The 22,882-nt window shown below is 44.9% G+C and overlaps 1 protein-coding gene across 1 annotated transcript in view; it reads right to left on the bottom strand.

The window, feature by feature from the left end:
• Positions 1-6,985: 6,985 nt before the first annotated feature.
• The window catches only part of AK5 (adenylate kinase 5), a 180,219-nt gene continuing 164,322 nt past the window's right edge, over positions 6,986-22,882 (bottom strand). Inside the window, exons 13-14 of the mRNA XM_066597808.1 lie at positions 16,769-16,960; positions 6,986-7,678 (exon numbers count right to left, since the gene is read on the bottom strand). Of these exons, the coding sequence (XP_066453905.1) occupies positions 7,610-7,678; positions 16,769-16,960 (261 nt within the window). The 3' untranslated portion in view covers positions 6,986-7,609. The remainder of the gene's footprint in view (positions 7,679-16,768; positions 16,961-22,882) is intronic.

Below are 22,882 nucleotides of genomic sequence, written 5' to 3'. Positions count from 1 at the left end.
CCCCTCTGTTTCCGCCCCCTCCCTCCCCTCTGTTTCCGCCCCCTCCCTCCCCTCTGTTTCCGCCCCCTCCCTCCCCTCTGTTTCCGCCCCCTCCCTCCCCTCTGTTTCCGCCCCCTCCCTCCCCTCTGTTCCCGTCCCCTCCCTCCCCTCTGTTCCCGCCCCTCCCCCCCTCTGTTCCCGCCCCCTCCCTCCCCTCTGTTCCCGCCCCTCCCTCCCCTCTGTTCCCGCCCCTCCCTCCCCTCTGTTCCCGCCCCTCCCTCCCCTCTGTTCCCGCCCCCTCCCTCCCCTCTGTTCCCGCCCCCATCCTCTTGGGCACACCATTTTTTCCCTACACCAAAATATATGACTTTGCATCATGAAGCTCCATCATCTTCCTCCAGTGTCTCACACTCTAAGTCCGGGTTCACACAGTGCTGCGTAAAAATCGCAGTGCTTTACCAGCATGTGGAACTTCGTATCAATGTGTTTGTGATCGCGTATCTCGCGCACGTGGCGGCGTATCTCACGCACATGGCGGCGTATCTCACGCACATGGCGGCGTATCTCACGCACATGGCGGCGTATCTCACGCACGCTGTCATTTTCTGGCTTTCTGGTTTCCTCTTTTTATTTTCCCTAGCAACATGCGTAAAAACCGCCGGACATCCGTATTGTAATTGCGTATGTGCAGCGTTTTGGTACGCAGCCCTAGAGGACAATACGGCTCTATCACACATAAGACAGAACATTCTGTATTCTTTTCTTACGCTGTATTATACACAAGTCTGAATGGACCGATTAAACTCAATGCACTTTGATTGACTCCATTCACTGCATATAATACGCAATTAAATTACGCTCGTGTGCGCCCGGCCTAACACTCATCAACATCCAACATGAACTACTCCAGTCCTGCAGTCACCGCTGACCGAGCAACCTGCGCCCCTCGTCTTACTGCTCCACTGCCCTCATGCTGACCGTGCCGGCTCCATGCAGTGCTGGGCACGTGTGGCTGTGTGCCAGCGTATCGGGACGCGGACCCTCTTCAGCTACACTCACTCACTTAGTGTCCTAGGCGTAGCTGCTTGTCTGCCAATTGGGGACCTGTGGCTCGGATGCTGCCACGGCTCGTTGGAGGGGGTGGAGGACCCATTCAACTAGTCCGGCCACCACCACTTTGAAAACCTGACTGACTTAGTAAATGAGAGGTCACTCACCATCATGGGGCCCCAGAGACGCAGGAACTGAACACTGCTGCTTCAATAAGGGGTTGTTGTTTTTTTTAACCCATCTTTCAGTAAGCGGCTCCTGGACTTTACTTTTTCTTTGTGCATTTTCATGTGTTTTTCCCCGATAAAGGCCTTTTCAGGACTCCCTTTATACTTTGCCCATATAGTACTTGTCGGTCTGTATAATGCCCATCTATTCTGTATCTTGCAGGCAATGTGTGAAGTATTCGTCATTTCATACTTTAATGCCCTGTTTTTGGCATGATGTACACGGACTCATTTCACACACGGGATTTAACATATAGAGGGGGAAACCTACTAAGCCCAGTATTTACAACACTGCCCTTAGTATAACTTTCCCAGCGCACTCTTCGTGTATTGTGTACATCCCCGCACCTTTGTGCGCCGTCTCAGAAATGTATGCCAGGTCCGACTTGGTATATACATAAATCTGTTAGTCTGGGACGACCTCCTTTAAAAAAAAAAAAAAAAAAATTACCATGCAGAAAAAAAAGTTGCAAATTGTTCCGCAAATAGCCACTTGCACAAACAATGCGACTGACTGACACCAAACACTCTTTAGAAATGTTCCCCATAACCTCAAAAGGAAATGACATTATTTCACACTTTGGCTGAAGCATGCCCGGCGGCTCACACTTTGGCTGAAGCATGCCCCGGCCTCCTCTACGCGGCCGGCGGCTCACACTTTGGCTGAAGCATGTCCTGGTCTCCTCTAAGCGTCCGGCGGCTCACACTTTGGCTGAAGCCGGCCCGGCCTCCTCTATGCGGCTGGCTGCTCGCACTTTGGCTGAAGCAGGCCCGGCCTCATCTATGTGGCGGCTGCTCGCACTTTGGCTGAAGCATGTCCCGGTCTCCTACACAGCCGGCGGCTCACACTTTGGCTGAAGCATGTCCGGCCTCCTCTGTGCGGCCGGCGACTCATACTTTAGCTGAAGCATGTCCCGGTCTCCTACACAGCCGGCGGCTCACACTGTGGCTGAAGCATGTCCGGCCTCCTCTGTGCGGCCGGCGACTCATACTTTAGCTGAAGCATGTCCCGGTCTCCTCTACGCGGCCGGCGGTTCACACTTTGTCTGAAGGATGCCTCGGTCTCCTCTACGTGGCTGGCAGCTCACACTGTGTCTGAAGGATGCCCCGGCCTCCTCACACTTTGTCTGAAGGATGCCCCGGCCTCCTCACACTTTGTCTGAAGGATGCCCCGGCCTCCTCACACTTTGTCTGAAGGATGCCCCGGCCTCCTCACACTTTGTCTGAAGGATGCCCCGGCCTCCTCACACTTTGTCTGAAGGATGCACCGGCCTCCTCACACTTTGTCTGAAGGATGCCCCGGCCTCCTCACACTTTGTCTGAAGGATGCCCCGGCCTCCTCACACTTTGTCTGAAGGATGCCCCGGCCTCCTCACACTTTGTCTGAAGGATGCCCCGGCCTCCTCACACTTTGTCTGAAGGATGCCCCGGCCTCCTCACACTTTGTCTGAAGGATGCCCCGGCCTCCTCACACTTTGTCTGAAGGATGCCCCGGCCTCCTCACACTTTGTCTGAAGGATGCCCCGGCCTCCTCACACTTTGTCTGAAGGATGCCCCGGCCTCCTCACACTTTGTCTGAAGGATGCCCCGGCCTCCTCACACTTTGTCTGAAGGATGCCCCGGCCTCCTCACACTTTGTCTGAAGGATGCCCCGGCCTCCTCACACTTTGTCTGAAGGATGCCCCGGCCTCCTCACACTTTGTCTGAAGGATGCCCCGGCCTCCTCACACTTTGTCTGAAGGATGCCCCGGCCTCCTCACACTTTGTCTGAAGGACGCCCCGGCCTCCTCACACTTTGTCTGAAGGACGCCCCGGCCTCCTCACACTTTGTCTGAAGGACGCCCCGGCCTCCTCACACTTTGTCTGAAGGACGCCCCGGCCTCCCCACACTTTGTCTGAAGGACGCCCCGGCCTCCCCACACTTTGTCTGAAGGACGCCCCGGCCTCCCCACACTTTGTCTGAAGGACGCCCCGGCCTCCCCACACTTTGTCTGAAGGACGCCCCGGCCTCCCCACACTTTGTCTGAAGGACGCCCCGGCCTCCCCACACTTTGTCTGAAGGACGCCCCGGCCTCCCCACACTTTGGCTGGAACATATACAACGTCCTGCGCAGCGGACTGAAGGATCGGTGACAGAACTCTCCGGCAGGGAACGAGTCGATGTTTTGTATGACTTTTTTTTATTTTTATTTCCTTCTCTGTAAACCGTTTTGTTCTTAACTCAGTTGTCAGGAGGACTGTAACAATAAAGTGTGTGGGTACTATCTGTTGGTACAGAACCTTGTCATTCTTAGTGTCTTGGCATCTTACCAGACTAGAGAAAAAGGAGTAGAACAAGAATGAACCCGTCGCTCCCCGATGCAATAAAGTCAAACCAAATGGAATGCAGATTTTATTTCATGTATGTTTTTGTCATTACATCGTACAACTTGTCATGTTTTGTTAGTTTTTTGTACAAACACTCGTGGCCCGCCGCCTCTTGGCTTTAATCATGCAGGTTTTTACGGAGTTAGAATAATAACGTCACTGCAAGATGATGGAGTCACCGAGATAACTGAAGGGTGATGGCGAAGACGGTCCCGGCAGAAGCGATTGTACAGAAGCTTTAGGACAAGAGCGCAGCGGAGAGCGTGCCGGAGCCGCCATTGTTCACTGCAGGTTTGGATCACTCAGTGCAGGTGATTTAGCTGCTGTTTTGACATAGTAAAGGGAAATTATGCTAAATGTAGGAAACTTACGGCGCTCTCATATAAACCAGGATATTGTGCAAGGAATACATACACGTCTCGTGGGCTTTTGGCACGGAATGGCTGCGGATTTGCAATTGGTAACGTCCAATCTAAAAGTTGCGATAAGGTAGCAGAGGTGGTGAACTGAAGAAAGAGTCATGGACAGGTCACACACGTGGTTGGCACCAGCTTGTAGCGGTGTGCCAGGTGGATGTAGGCTGGAAGTGATTTCCACCCCTCTCTTAGGGAGGCCGGATGATTTTCCTCTGTGTGGCAGTGTCTTGTGGGGCTACATGAATCATCCTCCTCCTGGCTCTGGCTCCTCCCCTCTGATCTTCCAAGACACTGCTGTCAGCCCATCACCATGCCCACAACACAATCTCTTAGTTGTGTTAGTTATGAGCTTGGTTCTGGCGCTGTCTTTGAGCTTGGTTCTGGTTTAGTATCTATTAATGCCTGTTCTGTCCTGAATATGCTCTTTCTGCACAGAATACGGACAGACTACCTAACAGTGTAGATATTTGTTTTCTTATGGCCGAGGTGGCACTAAAGAACCTTCTACACAGGGAGCCGTCTAACCGAAGAGCAGCACTGGTCACGGGGTGTAATATGGCTCAACTCCATCTGTGGATGTGCAACGTCCTTCTAAGGCCCCATTCACATCTGCCCTGGCCACTCTGTTCTGAGCTTCTGGCACAGTATCCCGGATGAATCTCATTATAGTCAATGGGGTCCAGCTGGCACTGTTTGGGTTTGGCATGTGCCAAATCCGGAGGTTTCAGTGTTTTTTTTTTTGTTCAGCTCCAAGGATGGATGTGAACAGAAATCAAAGTGCGAGTGTGAAAAAGGCTGTGAAATGATTCTGTAATGTGATGGCATCCCATTAGGCTCGATCACCAATTGTGAGTGCCAAAATGCAGCAGCATGGATTTAGCATGGTGTCCCCTGCGCACAGAACTGCAGCGCGGCCCCGTTCACCGGGACTGGCACGGCGCTGCGGGTCAGAGGGATCTCTGAATTGGTACATTTTTAGGATTGGTGGGAGTCCCAAAGGTCAGATCCCCACCAATCATTGTGATGACCTATCTTTGGTGATATCGCTTTGCAAGATAGGGATACCCCTTTCATAGCTGCGAAACTTAAATTCGGCAAAAATGTGTTTGGAGCATAAATGTTGGATCAGCTTTGCTTTCCTGTGAATGTCCGCATGTTAACATCATGGCATTCATTTTTTTATGCATCTTTCTACCCATCTGAGCCTCATTTTTCTGAAACAGAAATCCAAATTCACCACATTGATGCTTTTAAAATGTAACCACCGTGCTGCCTACTTCCGCCTCTAGAGGGAGCTCACTGCATGCAAGGCTATTATGGACTTATCTAAGATTGGCAACAGGTAAAAGCAAATGTGCAACTCCTTTCACCCCAACAGAACGGACTCGGAGGGTATCTCACATCCTGGCTTGGCCTTATCTGCCCTCTCTTCCTCATCATTTACACCTGCAAACTAAGAAAATGGCCAATAACCATGAAATTAATAAATCTTCATTAGTGTAAAAAAAGCACACACTTGGCTTTTGTCTGACAATCGGCTTCCTTCCACCCCGACGTCTTCCAGGACATCTCCACCTTCTATTAGCATTTCTACCTCCAACTGCATAGCGGACGCTTCTTGGCTTTTCTGATACAGAGCTCCAAATCTCCTGCACAGACATGGACTTTTACAGGTAATATACTACCTGCCTCCACCACTAGAGGGAGTGTTAGTATGGAGTCCTTCAGTATGCAGAAAGCTCCTTAGCGCCTTCTACTGGGAGTGAGTGACAAGCAGCAGGTTTCCTTTTTTTTTTTTTTTTTTGCCATCGACCTCATCCTGGAAAGTTTTTGGTTTTCAGGATGTGAACAAGAAGGGAGTGTTATTACCATCATCTTAAATTCAGACAGCTTCAAACTCGATTAGGTGGCAGAAGCTAGTTGGGCCGAATGAAGACAATGTCCATCTAGGATGTGGTGCACCCTCCTAGACAATTACATAATCTTTTAGTTAAAGGGGTTGTGCTTCGTTGTAAAGTGATCCTGTGGATACGGATAATTTGATGGTTAGTGAAGGTCCAACTGCTGGGACCTCCAACCCCTCCTGAGCATGAAGTCACGAAGTCCCCTGCATGGATGACGCGGCCGCCCCACGCTGCTGCTGCATCTATTTCAGTGGGACGGCTGCATGCTTGTACTCTGCAATATCCAACGGCCCCACTGAATGTAAACGCAGCGCACATTCGTGACTTCACCACCATTTGTGACCCCATTCTTGGAATCGGTGGATGTCCCGGCAGGTGAACCCCCGCCGCTCATAAAGCTATCCTATGGTTAGGAGAACATCTATCGTGCCGCAAGCCCTTTTAGTTTAGATCAACATTTTGTATCAAAGTTGGCGCAGTTTCACTAGTAAACCTGCGCCGATGTTTCCGGCTCGCAGCCTTAATCCAGGCAACCATTGACTTGGCCGTCTTTAGCTGCTGCCCTTTATTTACTGCGTCGGTTTCCTACTTTGCAATGTCGCAGCGGCTGAAGAATATGTATAACCACGAAGCAGAGCGTGCGCGGGTCAGTACAGGCTACAACATGGGTGCCGGCGGGAACAATGGGCACCAGAAGGCTGGCAGCTATATATTTGTACATAGTAGTATAATTCCCAGCATGCTGTGCTCATGGGAGATGCTGGGAGTTGCAGTCCTATCGCTGCACATGCAGACTTTATATAGAGGCTCTCAGGACATCCTAACAAGCCGTCTACTCGGAATCGCCATATAGGGTCCAACCGTAAAAGCTGTGTAAATCTGCAGTTTGATGACTTCGGCGGTCTCCAGCCAGGATCGCCCGCTGCCCGCGCTTCGCTTTGTGTTCCTCTACAGTCTCTGGAACACAAGGTAACGGATTATATCTTCTCAAGCGCTTTCCACTTAAGTAGGGATGTGTAAAACTAAATGAAGACGCCGGCGGCTTCCACAAGTTACTGCGGTAAGTAGTACAAATATCCTCACTCCCACTTCATCCGCTTTGGTTCGCAGCCTCTGCCTCACTGGATGAATTGTGGTTTGCGGGTTTTCATGAATTTCCCTTTATTCAGGAAGCACTTGGGCCGCTGTCACGCAGGGACGTTGAGTGCAGGTGAGCAACGCTCCCATTATAGAACCCAAAAATGTTCCCACGCGTTTCGTGTCTCTGTTGGGATCGTACTAACAGGCAACGGAAAATGTCTGCAGAATCGTTCCATATGGTGCAACTGGTCCAAGGAGGAGATTATCGATGATGCAGGATACGTGGATTTAGGAAAGGGACATTTGCACCAATATACCGCTGGCACCTTAAACGGCTACACTGCCTCCATCCAAATGGAATTCCGTGTTTTCCATGTACCAGCTGACAAAGCCCCTGATGTGCCACCTTTGCATATTTCTCGAGTGCCCCTGGCATTCCGTGTGAGGTGTATGGTACAGGATCAGCGATCTTGCACTACAGTTGACAGCATGCACTGGTGTAAGGAGGCGCCCACAGATGAGTAGATATACAGGATGTACACGGTGCTCCTAGCTGTTGCCAGCTCTAGCTTAACTGCCATGATCCTCAGAAAATTGAGTCCAGTGATGAGCAGAGCTGAAGGAAGACCTTCTCCGGGGACCTCTCAGCGTTGATCTGGAAAGAGGAAAGAAAAGTATTTTAGCTGATAAACGTGGCCTTTGGTAAGACCCTCGGGGTGAAAATGACATCATCTACCCTGCCCATTTTGATCTTCAGGTTTGTACATTTAGAGCCGCCGCCCGCTGTAAAGAGGTATTCTCATCTCTGACATTGATAGCAGATGTGTTGTAGATGTGGATCCCACCTCTGTGGCCTGCACTTATCTCCAGCACTGGAGCCCCCCATCCTATCTCGTGAAGCAGTTGCTAATCACCACGTTGAGGCAGAGGTGGCCACTAGAGATGAGCGAATGTACTCGTTTAGGGCGATTTCGCAATCGAGCACCGCTTTTTTTCGAGTAACTGACTACTCGGGTGAAAAGATTCGGGGGGCGTGGGGGGGGGGGGTGGCAGTGGGGAACAGGGGGGAGCTCTCCCCCCCCCCCCCCCCCACTTCCCTCTGCAACCCCCCGCTCACCCCCGGCACCCCCCGAATCTTTTCGCCCGAGTAGTCAGTTACTCGAAAAAAGTGGTGCTCGATTGCGAAATCGCCCTAAACGAGTACATTCGCTCATCTCTAGTGGCCACGCATTTACACAGCTTCTTCCATTCACTGTAGGACTTCTAAAAACAGCTGAGCAAGCAGGACAGGGATCAGGGAATCTATTCTGGAGAGATGTGTATCGGAGTAATCACTTGATTTAGGTGATGCTCAAAGGGTATCGTAGCCTTATCAATCTGGTATGCCTAATTGTATATATGATGCATCTGAGAAGGATAGATGGGAAACAGACAAGATGGCATTTCAAGCTTCTCTTTTTCTAATAATATATGTTAGATCACAATTTAATGCAACTGGGAGAGGCACAGCATGTAAATGTAATATTGTAAGGTGTCCCCAAAATCTCTAACATCACTATGGGGAGATTATGGGACCATTATGTATAACCATAAACATCTTTTGATCTCGTTTGTGTAACAAACGCTACAAACAGTCACACAGCCGGACATCGTTTATTCATTCACACAAGGCATACTGAGTACACTGATTGGTTCTGTCTGCTGTTTTTAGAAAGGTACAGTCCTCTGTTTCGATTTCACTTGCCAAATTAGCAAACAAGTGTAAGAAACAAGGGTCTTATCAACCACTGTTTGGTGTTTGTTGGGTGGCTACAGCCAGAGACCTTAACAGTCCTTAAAATATTTATGGTGGAGAATGCGGGCATGTGGAATGTTCTAAGGACTAACAAGGTCTCTCTATCTAGTCCCAGCTGATGTGGACGTGTTTTAAAGGGAACATTTCACCAGGTTCACACTGCCTAAACAGGAATAGTGCAGTTCAAAGAGGCTATGTTACTGGCCTCTTTCCACCTCGATCATATAGACCAGGGGTCCCCAACTGCAGTCCTCAGGGACCACCAACAGGTCATGGTTTCAGGATATCCTATGGTAGGAACACCTGTGGCAATGTCTGAGGCACTGACAATAATTACATCACCTGTGCAACACTAAAAAATCCTGAAAACGTGACCTGTTGGCGGTCCTTGAGGACTGGAGTTGGGAAACACTGCCGTAGACTGACAGCTCTCTCCCTGCATGTGTATAGGAAGAAAGCTGTCAGTCCAATATGCTGCGGGCAGAGAGAGGTCAGCACAGCAGACTTGAGAGCTTTGTTTCGAGTAAAAATGTAAAAAGTGAGTTTATTTTGAAAAGCCGCAACTAGGTAGACAAGTCCCTTTACCTCTCTATGAGGAGACTGACCCTTCAGTGGGATTGTACAGAATAAAAAAAAATATGGCTGCTTTCTTCAAAAACATGGCCACATCGATCAATAGAATGGGGTGCACTTACTTAGTGCGCACTGGCATTGCTGCGCCAAATGTGTTAAGAGGTGCAAGCTTGTACCAGATGGGAAGCGACTCCGGCCCTGAGCTGTCCGCTACCATTTACACAGTTTTGGATGTTGACTATAGAGTAAGGGCTCGTTCACATCAGCTTTCAATTGTAGACATTCAGCAAATACTACATACAAATCCACGCCAAATGGCGCGAATCTGCGCTAAAATCCACAGCACAAAATATGCCATGGATTGAGTTGCGGATCCGTCCCCAGCGATGTATGAACGCCTTCTTCAGGCAGAAACTCCACGGTAAATCTGCTCCATGTGAACAGACTCTCACCAAGCGTCTTACATTTGTCGCATCTGGATGCACCTCGCCAGATGGAGACCAACGCCAGCTACGAGGTGGAAGAAGACGTTTCTATTATATTTTACACCAGTTTCTGGCATAAATTATAGTAAGTCTGACTGGCGGCTCCATCCATTCACACTGGGCCACGCTCACATTTTGAAAATGGTGGTAGCCCCCAAAACCAAGTGCGTGAAAATTGTGATTTTTGTGCACCAGCTATCTGGCATAGAAAGCGCAATCCTCGTGCCGCTGTGCGTTTCTTCCCCCGTTGTGACTTTCTCGCAGTAAATAATCCGCTCTTATTATCCGGATCGGAGAATAAATCCCATTTCCCAGGTTTCTCGGTCGCGCTGCAGTGTTTACGCTTCGTCTTCCAGGCTGACAAACCTGTCGGAGAGGATCAGTCCCAGGTCTGCAGTGACCTTTAATAAAAGTAAGGTAAAGGCCACTAATCACTTATTGTGTCATCGGCCCGCTTCTGTCTGGAGATGTCCAGGCTCTTAAAATGACAAGATGCGTCCCCCATATTCCCCCTCGTCTCAAGCCGTCTGCTCTTCACCGGCTGCCGCTCTGGTTTTTGCAATATGTATTATTACAAAGTTTTGTTGATTTTTTTTTTTTTTTTGTGTTAAAGTTGCACAAGGGCGGAGCTTCAGTTTAAAAGGACAAATCCCTTTAAGTTTTGCCTGAACAGAAATAAGGCGCTGGTCTAGGGGGAGGGGAACTAAATGCAAATGGGGTGCACCAGTCTCCAAATCCTCCTCTCACCCAGTGTGAAGCACCAAGCCAGCTCACATGTAGCCCCATCCATTCCGTGTAAGGGATGTTTCACACGGGCGGAATATTTCTGCCGCGACGCAGTGGAATTTGCCGCTGCAGGACTCCGCCCCATAATCTGCAGGGATTTTGATGCAGGATGATTTAAGCCATTTTCACGAAGCTGTGCGGATTTCAGTTCGATATGAAAGACCCCTAAGCCTATTCAGCGCTCGCCATGGAGTCCCATGAGCCTTTTTGGTGTTTCTCCTATTGCAGTTCAGCCCCCTGAACGTCAATAGGTATGAACTGCAATACCAGCCACATCCACACGGAGAAGAGTGGCGCTATTTCTGCAAAAGTATATTTTTTTAGTAATTCTGGACATTCCTTTTTAGAGCCTGAAAACTACTCCAGCTGCTATTAGGAATAATATATTAAAAGGGAATGAATTATTTCAGAATACTTTAATTTTTGCTCAGATCCAAGTACATAGGAAATCCGGAACAGATAATTTAGCAATCCCACTGCTAATGGGGAGTCTGAGACAATCTGAAAGGTGGTAGAGATCTGTGGCAAATTTTAGTGGGACACAAAGTGGGGCCACAGGGGGTCCCTATAAGAAAGAGGGGCCAAATCGGGGATCACTTGTAACTAAGGGGGCATTGTAATTAAGGGGGATCACAGAGGGGCACTATTTTTAGATGGGGCTATTGAGAGGAGTCTAATGGCAGGATGGGCAGAGTGTGCAGAGACAAGTCATGGCTGAAAGCAGGCTTCATGGTGGTCGAGGCTCAGCGAGAAAGAAAACGTAAAGGGGTGTCACCGATCGCAGATGATCACAGTGATCACTGGAGGTCCTGCAAGGGGTCACTGAGAGGCATAGATTGTGGGTACCAACTGTGTCAGACAGCTAATACCCGCTGGCAACAGCCCCGATCAGCACTCATGCTGATCACGGCTGTTAACCTGTTAAATGCCCAGAATGGAGGTCGGCAATCCTATTGAGCCCCCAAGATGAGACCAAGAGGTGCCATTCTGTTGTCGTGGCAGCTGGGGGCCGTCCGCTTTCCTAAGGGGTTAATAAATCGGCTCCCCTTTGTTTTACTCTGGGCAGACTGGAACAGGACGTCTATATTCGGTATTTCTTGATCACCTGTGTCACGCTCCGCCCCCTCCGGCACTGCGCTCTGTATAGCGCTTGGTGTGTCTTATTTTCCATGGTGTGTTCCTACATAATTCAACTACCGATTATACAAATTTGTGATCCAACATATTTTCTAACGATGAAAATACATTTTTCCAACACTCAAACAAAATTCCCGGTACGAGCCACAAAAATACCTATTGCACGAGGAATCCGACTCCACGTGACCGGACGCACATACCGCCACATTTCTGTGCAAGCCATATGACCGTGTATCATATGTGGATTTACGGGGGAAAAGTGACAAGTTACAAATTTTTCAAAGATTTCCCCCCCAAACACCATCATTCATCTGATGGGCGGCCCTCCGGCCCTGCATATAAGCCTCCGCACATTAGGAGGGCACGAATCTATTATAGTCCATGCTGAAAAAAGTGAACACTGAAATGTTGAGAGTACCAGGCGCTCACGGCGGGGACCTGCTGAGATGGTCATTTCAGAGATGATCTCCCAGTAGGAGGCGCACATGGCAGACAGACGGCTCGAGACCATGAATGAAATACAAGTCTGCTCTCTTCTGCGGCGCGCTCAGAGGCGCAATATACCTTCGGCGGCTATTTCCCTTGGCAGGAGAATACTTTTGTTTTCCAAGTAACAGACGGTTTTCCAGGTTCTGGGATTGTGAGCTCTAATTGAAGAATTGCAGTTTTTACAGTCCATTGTACCGGTTACCCGAGGCGCCTCAGGAAACATTTACACCCGTGCAGGGCGATTACATTGGAGAACTTCGGAGAATACAATGAAAATGTAAATGTAATACTTGGCTTTCCAGGCATAAATATTGATAGAACCTCTCCCAGGTTACACAAGGCGAAATAATCGATATATCAAAACTTATGTTCAAACTCGGTCCTAAAAGGGCTGCTGCCGGGAAGGTTGCTTGTTGGGATGAACTAATTAATATATTTTTATCCACCGTGTAAGGCACGGATCTACACTTCAATCAATATTGTTATAAGGCAGAAGTAGGAGCAGCACACCAGGGATGCCTTAAGAAATAATGTAGCACCAAAAAGGCGCTTTCCTTATATCAGACTCCATAAAAAGAATCCCTGGTGTGCTGCTCCTACTTCTGCTGTATGGGACTACACTTACAAGGAGTCACGGATCTATAGGAGAGTGCACCCTCACAGACTCTCCCTGGATTTAGTTAACATTGGGAGTGAATACTAGTGTGCTGTCGGTTTCCTTTTTTCTGCTCTTGGATCAATATTGTTATAAGTCATTGCCCAAAAACCTCTATTCATATCATACGGTTTCAGGCATTTCTTTTTCTGTGCATCTCTGCCCCCTCCACTTCCCATAAAGAGACATGTACTATCTATGATCTATGAATGGGAGTGGGGAGAGGAGAGTGATTACTGCTATGATGAGATTTCTTGTCTGAAAAGTAGTACTGAATTTTCACACAAAACAACATTAAAACCACAAGAATATAACAACTCTAATACTGCCCCCTATGTACAAAAATACAACTACTAGAATACTGCCCCTATGTACAAGAATATAACTACTAGAATACTGCCCCCTATGTACAAAAATACAACTACTAGAATATTGCCCCCTATGTACGAGAATATACCTACTAGAATACTGCCCCCTATGTACAAGAATATAACTACTATAATACTGCCCCCTATGTACAAGAATATAACTACTAGAATACTGCCCCCTATGTACAAAAATACAACTACTAGAATACTGCCCCCTATGTACGAGAATATACCTACTAGAATACTGCCTCCTATGTACAAGAATATAACTACTATAATACTGTCCCCTATGTACAAGAATATAACTACTATAATACTGCCTCCTATGTATGAGGATATAACTACTATAATACTGCCCCTGTGTACAAGAATATAACTACTATAATACTTCCCCCTATGTACAAGAATATAACTACTATAATACTGCCCCCTATGTACAAGAATATAACTACTATAATACTGCCTCCTATGTACAAGAATATAACTACTATAATACTGCTCCATATGTACAAGAATATAACTACTATAATACTGCCCCCTATGTACAAGGTTATAACTACGATAATACTGCCCCTATGTACAAGAATATAACTACTATAATACTGCCCCTATGTACAAGAATATAACTACTATAATACTGCTCTCTATGTACAAGAATATAACTACTATAATACTGCCCCTATGTACACGAATATAACTACTATAATACTGCTCCCTATGTACAAGAATATAACTACTATAATACTGCCTCCTATGTACAAGAATATAACTACTATAATACTGCTCCATATGTACAAGAATATAACTACTATAATACTGCCCCCTATGTACAAGAATATAACTACCATAAGAATGTCCCCATGTACAAGTATATAACTACTATAATACTGTCCCCTATGTACAAGAATATAACTACTATAATACTGCTCCTATGTACAAGAATATAACTACTATAATACTGCCCCCCTATGTACAAGAATATAACTACTATAATACTGCCCCCTATGTACAAGAATATAACTAATATAATACTGCCCCCTATGTACAAGAATAAAAGTACTATAATACTGCCTCCTATGTACAAGAATATAACTACTATAATACTGCCTGCTATGTACAAGAATATAACTACTATAATACTGCCCTCTATGTACAAGAATATAACTACCATAATAATGTCCCCCATGTACAAGTATATAATTACTATAATACTGCCCCCTATGTACAAGAATACAACTACTAAAATACTGCCCCTGTGTACAAGAATATAACTACAATAATACTGCTCCTATGTACAAGGTTATAACTACGATAATACTGCCCCTATGTACAAGAATATAACTACAATAATACTGCCCCTATGTACAAGAATATAACTACTATAATACTGCTCTCTATGTACAAGAATATAACTACTATAATACTGCCCCCTATGTACAAGAATATAACTACTATAATACTGCCCCTATGTACAAGAATATAACTACTATAATACTGCTCCCTATGTACAAGAATATAACTACTATAATACTGCCTCCTATGTACAAGAATATAACTACTATAATACTGCTCCATATGTACAAGAATATAACTACTATAATACTGCCCCCTATGTACAAGAATATAACTACCATAAGAATGTCCCCATGTACAAGTATATAACTACTATAATACTGTCCCCTATGTACAAGAATATAACTACTATAATACTGCCCCCTATGTACAAGAATATAACTAATATAATACTGCCCCCTATGTACAAGAATAAAAGTACTATAATACTGCCTCCTATGTACAAGAATATAACTACTATAATACTGCCTGCTATGTACAAGAATATAACTACTATAATACTGCCCGCTATGTACAAAAATACAACTACTAGAATACTGCCCCCTATGTATAAAAATACAGCTACTAGAATAATGCCTCCTATGTACAAGAATATAACTACTATAATACTGCCTCCTATGTACAAGAATATAACTACTATAATACTGCCTCTTATGTACAAGAATAAAACAACTATAATACTGCCCTCTATGTACAAGAATATAACTACTATAATACTGCCCCCTATGTACATGAATATAACTACTATAATACTGCTCCCTATGTACAAGAATATAACTACTATAATACTGCCCCCTATGTACAAGAATATAACTACTATAATACTGCCCCCTATGTACAAGAATATAACTACTATAATACTGCTCCTATGTACAAGAATATAACTATTATAATACTGCCCCCTATGTACAAGAATATAACTACTATAATACCAACCCCTATGTACAAGAATATAACTACTATAATACTGCTGCTATGTACAAGAATATAACTACTATAATACTGCTCCCTATATACAAGAATATAACTACTATAATACTGCCCCCTATGTACAAGAATATAACTACTATAATACTGCCTATGTACAAGAATATAACTAGTATAATACTGCCCCCTATGTACAAGAATATAACTACTATAATACTGCCTCCTATGTACAAGAATATAACTACTATAATACTGCCTCCTATGTACAAGAATATAAATACTATAATACTGCCCCCTATGTACAATAATATAACTACTATAATACTGCCCCCTATGTACAAGAATATAACTACTATAATACTGCCCCCTATGGACAAGAATATAACTACTATAATACTGCCCCCTATGGACAAGAATATAACTACTATAATACTGCTCCTATGTACAAGAATATAACTACTATAATACTGCCCCCTATGGACAAGAATATAACTACTATAATACTGCCCCCTATGTACAAGAATATAATTACTATAATACTTAGAGATGATAATAACAATTGTGAGGTACTGAGGGGCGTGATAGTAGATGGTCACTACATCGCCCCTAGGTTCCGTTATTATGCCTAGTGGGACTGGAGGAAGTTCATGTCCCGCTGTTTGTGACATGAAAAGCCAGAAGGGCAATGTAATCTCCAGCAAGTAGTTGCTGGAGGTTTTCCTTTAAAAGTCTTTGGGCCTGGATTTTTAGAATGGATGTCAGGTTGGCAGTGGGGCCATCCATTCCACTTCCTCCACTCCAGGTTATGGGCGAGGTCAATCAGCACAGGTGCTGAGGCTGAGCCAGGATAAGGTTTGGATATAAATAGCAGTGTGCACTGACACAGGGCGGGAAAAATATGGCTGCTGGACCCTGGCAGCCTGTGATACTGGCTAGAGCGGAAAACCCTGCTGTGTGTGCCCCTGCGGAGCGTGACCTGGTCAGGCAGGGACTGCCTATTGTCATTGCTGGACTGTTATTTTTGTGCGTGAAGCTAAGGCTGCATTTGCGTTGATTTTTCTGGACTGAAATAAACGCAGGTCACGCCTGCTCTTGGACTTTATCCACTGGTGTCCACCTTTGACTGCCGCCAACCCGCACTCTACCGAGCTGTCCTCCCACACAATATCTAACCTACCTTACACAGTAGAGCCTTGGCCTCATAATGGGTTAGTAAGGGCTCCATGGCCTGGTAGAACATCTGTAGCCTCCTCTTGGCGTTCTCTGTGGTGACTTCATTCCTGTTGCTGACCTTACTCCTCCTGACCACCCGCGTAGTCATTATTTCGGCAGAACAGTCCAGGTACAGGACAAGATTTGGTGTGCAGAGCTGAAAGTAAAAACAATAAAGTGTAAGTTAGTCGTGGAGAGAAGTTTACAAGCCGAGTCCGTGATTATGGATCCAAGTCTTGTGGCCATTGGGTCACGGAGAGCATACACGGCCAGACACTCCTTATGGCTGCAGAGCTTCAGTAACATGTAACTCCCCTGCACAGACTGTAGGTAGGAATGTCCACATAGCAGCCCAAAGGGCCTCACAGATGCAAAATAAGCTGCAGTCGGGTTTATGATTTTTTGTTTCGAAGGCAAAAATTACGAAAACTGTAAGTTATTTAATTTTTAGTAGTTTTACAGTTTTCATACAGCGTTCTGGACACTCCTATGTGCTTAACTAGATATACGGTTCAAGTACACTGAACGACTAAATTATGTAACGAGTTTTCTGCAATGCTGATTGGCCGAAGGCAGAAGACGGACAATTCTTCTCCCAATTGTCCTTTCCAGCTGGATGCCAGGCGCAGTGTACAGCCAATGGCACATTCTCCAACAGCTGCGGCGCTCTATATTGGTTTATAGCCAATGCTCCACTGATTTTGCCAGGTTTTTAGTTTTCCTTTTAGACGCTTCTTTATGATCAATTGGTAAGATTAGTTTTGGTGTCCGATATGCAAATGAGGTCAGGTACTGTCAATGGGGCAGTCAGTAGTATGAGTACCTGGGGAGTGAACCTGTCACCAGCAACTCATGCAAGTAAGTGCTCCCTTCTGCATATCAGGCAATATAATAAACAGAAACAGAGCTGCAGGAGAAAAGGGCAGAAAAAGAGAATGAAAAACCTGCAGAATCAGTAAAGCAGCGGGTATAAAAGGAAAGAAAGAGCTGAAGTTAATTGGAGGACGTGACAGAACCTCAGGGCTTGTCCTACTGCAATTTTAAGGGGTAAGTTCTGGTCTAGAAGAGTGATTTTTAATCAAAAGATTAAAGAATCAGGACAAATATGTGAGAATTTCTAAGCCAAATCCCTCCACCATGTAACCTGCGTACGCAGGATCTGAACTTTTTATTAACTGCAGCTTGGCAAACAGCACAGATAGTACTCTCACATTGTAATATATAATAAATTACAGCTCAGTCTCAGGGAATTCTTACAGCGGTACACTGTGTGTGCAGGTCACTAATAGGATTATTTCATGAAGACAACCTATGTCTACACATTCTATTAGGGCACACGAACATAACACATAGGGGTTCCTCTGACCCTGATTGACATGGGAGAGAATATAATCACAATAATAATGATGCTCTACATAGTCAAAAACTTTACTATAATACTGCCCCCTATGTACAAGAATATAACTACTATAATACTGCCCCCTATGTACAAGAATATAACTACTATAATACTGCCCCCTATGTACAAGAATATAACTACTATAATACTGCCTCCTATGTACAAGAATATAACTACCATGATAATGTCCTCCATGTACAAGAATATAACTACCATAATAATGTCCCCCATGTACAAGAATATAACCACTATAATACTGCCTCCTATGTACAAGAATACAACTACTATAATACTGCTCCCTATGTACAAGAATACAACTACTATAATACTGCTCCCTATGTACAAGAATATAACTACTATAATACTGCTCCCTATGTACAAGAATATAACTACTATAATACTGCCTCCTATGTACAAGAATATAACTACTATAATACTGCCCCCTATGTACAAGAATATAACTACTATAATACTGCCTCCTATGTACAAGAATATAACTACTATTATACTGCCCCCTATGTACAAGAATATAACTACTATAATACTGCCCCCTATGTACAAGAATATAACTACTATAATACTGCCTCCTATGTACAAGAATATAACTACTATAATACTGCCCCCTATGTACAAGAATATAACTACTATAATACTGCCTCCTATGTACAAGAATATAACTACTATTATACTGCCCCCTATGTACAAGAATATAACTACTATAATACTGCCCCCTATGTACAAGAATATAACTACTATAATACTGCCTCCTATGTACAAGAATATAACTACTATAATACTGCTCCCTATGTACAAGAATATAACTACTATAATACTGCTCCCTATGTACAAGAATATAACTACTATAATACTGCCCCCTATGTACAAGAATATAACTACTATAACACTACCCCCTATGTACAAGAATATAACAACTATAATACTGCCCTTATGTACAAGAATATAACTACTATACTGCTTCTATGTACAAGAATATAACTACTATAATACTGCCCCTATGTACAAGAATATAACTACTATAATACTGCCTCCTATGTACAAGAATATAACTACTATAATGATCTTTTTATTTAAAACTTGCAACAAAATTATTACAATATACTAACTATAAACACATAAGAGTCAACAACGAAAACAGAACATCAGAACAGAAAAGCAGAACAAAATAAACTTCAGACCAACCGCACAGAAGTTGGTACCCGGATTCTCCTCCAGTTTATACTATGTACATTGTTTCTGTTCTTAGTCTTTACACTGTTCCCATTTATAGAGCAGACTCTCAAAACTCATCTAAGTCACTGGTCTTTCTTGCTTTTCCTCCTCCGTCCGCTGCTGTCACCTGCAGAGCCCCATCTTTTGGTGGACACTGATGGTTGAGGTTCCTCTTCCTGAAGGTCATCATCAGAGTTATGTAAAGAGACACATTCTTTCTCTGACTTCTCCTCTGATTCTTCTCCCAGCACTCCATACTGTCCGGTGGTTATGGCCGGCACCGGCTGATCCGGGGTTTTCTTTGCTGCGGTGACTTTTCTAGCAGGATCTGCAGTTTTATTCTTTCTTTTAACCGCCTGGAACCCCTCTTCATCCACAGAGGGGCGTCTGGGCCGTGCGGCTCGGTCGGAGGGTTCTGTAGCCTTACATGACTTCTGTTCAGTTGATTTAGCAACAGGTTCACTGGATATTTTCTTCTTTTCATGAGGTTTCTCTTCAATAGCTGGTGCTTGTAGTACAACAGGGGATTTTTCACTTCTTACAGCAAGGATTTTTCCTTTTCCATCAGATGCATTCTCGGTGGCTGGTACTTGTACTGTAGTGGGAGGACAATCCATCTCTCCCTCTGCTGGTACTTGTAGTGCAGCAGGTGAGTTATCAGCCTCTAAAGCAGGGTCACTGGTACTTTGCACTACATTAGTATTAGGACTGTTGGATTCTGGGGCTGTATCTGCTCTTACGGCGACGTCCTCTTTACCTTCCTCCATGGGCTCTATGCCGATATCATCAGCTCCTTTATTATGCTCTGCATGTGGACACTCCCGGAATGTATGACCTGCTCCTAAACACAGGTTACAGATGACGGGTCCTCTACAATCGCTTTTTGAATGTCCAAACTGTCCACATAATGAACACTTGACTCGAGAGCAGTTGAAAGCGAGGTGTCTGCCCCCACATCTATGACATAGACGAGGCTGACCCGGGTAATAGCATATTCCTCTCTCTGAGCCTAGATAGAAGGAGTGCGGTAGATGTCTGGTCACACCATTGGCTCGCTCTAATTGGATCTTTACAGTGTATCCACCATTCCAGATTCCCTCCTCATCATAGATTTTTTCTGGATAGTTCATGATCATACATTGCCTACTCAGCCAGTGCTCCAGATCTGCCAGCGCCACCACCTCAGACTGGAACAATATGGTGGCCCTCACCACCTGAGGCTTGGACAGCTGGATCACCTGGAGATACTCCCAGATTGACTGTCCCCTTGTGTCATTATATATACTCCAGAATGCATCCAAGTCATATTGCAGTTTAAAGCTGATGTCGTAGATCCTGCTGGAGGGGATATGGATCAGAGCGTACACCTCAGAGGCTTTAAACTTCATAAAGTCCTTTAGGAGACTCTTCCCAATGTACAGTCTGGAGGGAATGTTCTCTTCTGGCCCTGTGTACTTAATCCTGACAGCGTTTCTCCTCTGTGGTGGAGGGGGAGCTGGCTTTGTGACATTGGAGAATAGTCTGTTGAATTGTGGACGGTCTGCAGAGGGATGAGTGCCTGACCTTTCCTCATCAGCAGGCTTACTGACTCCTGATTGATCTGCAGACACACCTGCGGTGGTTTCACACTGTCCTGCAGACACACCTGCGGTGGTATGAGACTGTCCTGCAGACACACCTGCGGTGGTATGAGACTGTCCTGCAGATTGCTGTATACGCTCCTCTGCGGATGGCTGAGAACCTTCACAAATCTCCACCATATCTACTCCGGACAATGCAGCTGTCTCTTCACTCATGACACTGCATGGTGTTTCATTTACAATGTCAGTCCCTGAAGCATACACCAGTTTACTACTTGCATTCATTTCATCAGCACTGCAAACAGAGTCCTTTGCAATTAACCCCTTATTGGCTGTCACATTTTGCTCCTCAGTATTAGCAGCATTTTCAGAGTCTGATAGCTCAGCTCCCATACTCAGTGACCCTCCAGGCGCTGCACCCGCACATCTCAGAGGGGTTCCCTGCTCCACCATACTATACACAACATTATAATCAGTACCTTTTTTCTCAATGACTTCTTTAATCTTCATGTTTTGCACTCTGGCCTCCCTCTTCATGTTTTGCACTCTGGCCTCCCTCTTCATGTTTTGCACTCTGGCCTCCCTCTTTTTCTCCATTGCCCAGTTTTCTGCTTTAGGTATTGCATTTGCTTCTTTGTCTAGTCGCTCCTTTAGTATAGCAAGCTCACGTGTACAATTATCCAGGCACTCACACTTCATCAGCTTTGTCTTTGCATCCGTCTCTATCTTAATCTCTTCTCTTAACTTCAAAATTTGTCTTTCCAGTTTAAATAAACTTTTCTTAGTCACTTTCATACTCAATCCAAATGCTTTACATGATTCAGTAATCTCACCAGCCACCATTTCCTGGTTACCACTTTCTTGATCTCCATGCTGCAAGCCACACTCCAGGCTCTGGGCTCTCCCAGGATCGTCAGCCCAGCTGCACTCACTTCCTCCTGGGTCAGAGGCCATGCCTCCTCCCTACTGGGAGCTCACAAGCACACGTCTATCCTCTCCTATGGACAAGAATAGAACTACTATAATACTGCCTCCTATGTACAAGAATATAACTACTATAATACTGCCTCCTATGTACAAGAATATAACTACTATAATACTGCCCCCTATGTACAAGAATATAACTACTATAATACTGCCTCCTATGTACAAGAATATAACTACTATAATACTGCCTCCTGTGTACAAGAATATAACTACTATAATACTGCCTCCTATGTACAAGAATATAACTACTATAATACTGCCTCCTATGTACAAGAATATAACTACTATTATACTGCCCCCTATGTACAAGAATATAACTACTATAATACTGCCCCCGTATGTACCAGAATATAACTACTATAATACTGCCCCCATTGTACAAGAATATAACTACTATAATACTGCTCCGTATGTACAAGGATATAACTACTATAATACTGCCCCCTATGTACAAGAATATAACTACTATAATACTGCCTCCTATGTACAAGAATATAACTACTATAATACTGCCCCCTATGTGCAAGAATATAACTACTATAATACTGCTCCGTATGTACAAGGATATAACTACTATAATACTGCCCCCTATGTACAAGAATACAACTACTATAATACTGCCCCCTATGTACAAGAATACAACTACTATAATACTGCCCCCTATGTACAAGAATACAACTACTATAATACTGCCCCCTATGTACAAGAATACAACTACTCTAATACTGCCCCCTATGTACAAGAATACAACTACTCTAATACTGCCCCCTATGTACAAGAATACAACTACTCTAATACTGCTCCCTGTGTACAAGAATATAACTACTATAATACTGCCCCCTGTGTACAAGAATATAACTACTATAATACTTCCCCTCTGTGT

The sequence above is a fragment of the Eleutherodactylus coqui genome, chromosome 3 (assembly GCF_035609145.1).
Source record: "Eleutherodactylus coqui strain aEleCoq1 chromosome 3, aEleCoq1.hap1, whole genome shotgun sequence".
Taxonomy (NCBI): Eukaryota; Metazoa; Chordata; class Amphibia; order Anura; family Eleutherodactylidae; genus Eleutherodactylus; species Eleutherodactylus coqui.
This window is presented reverse-complemented; position numbering and strand designations above follow the sequence as displayed.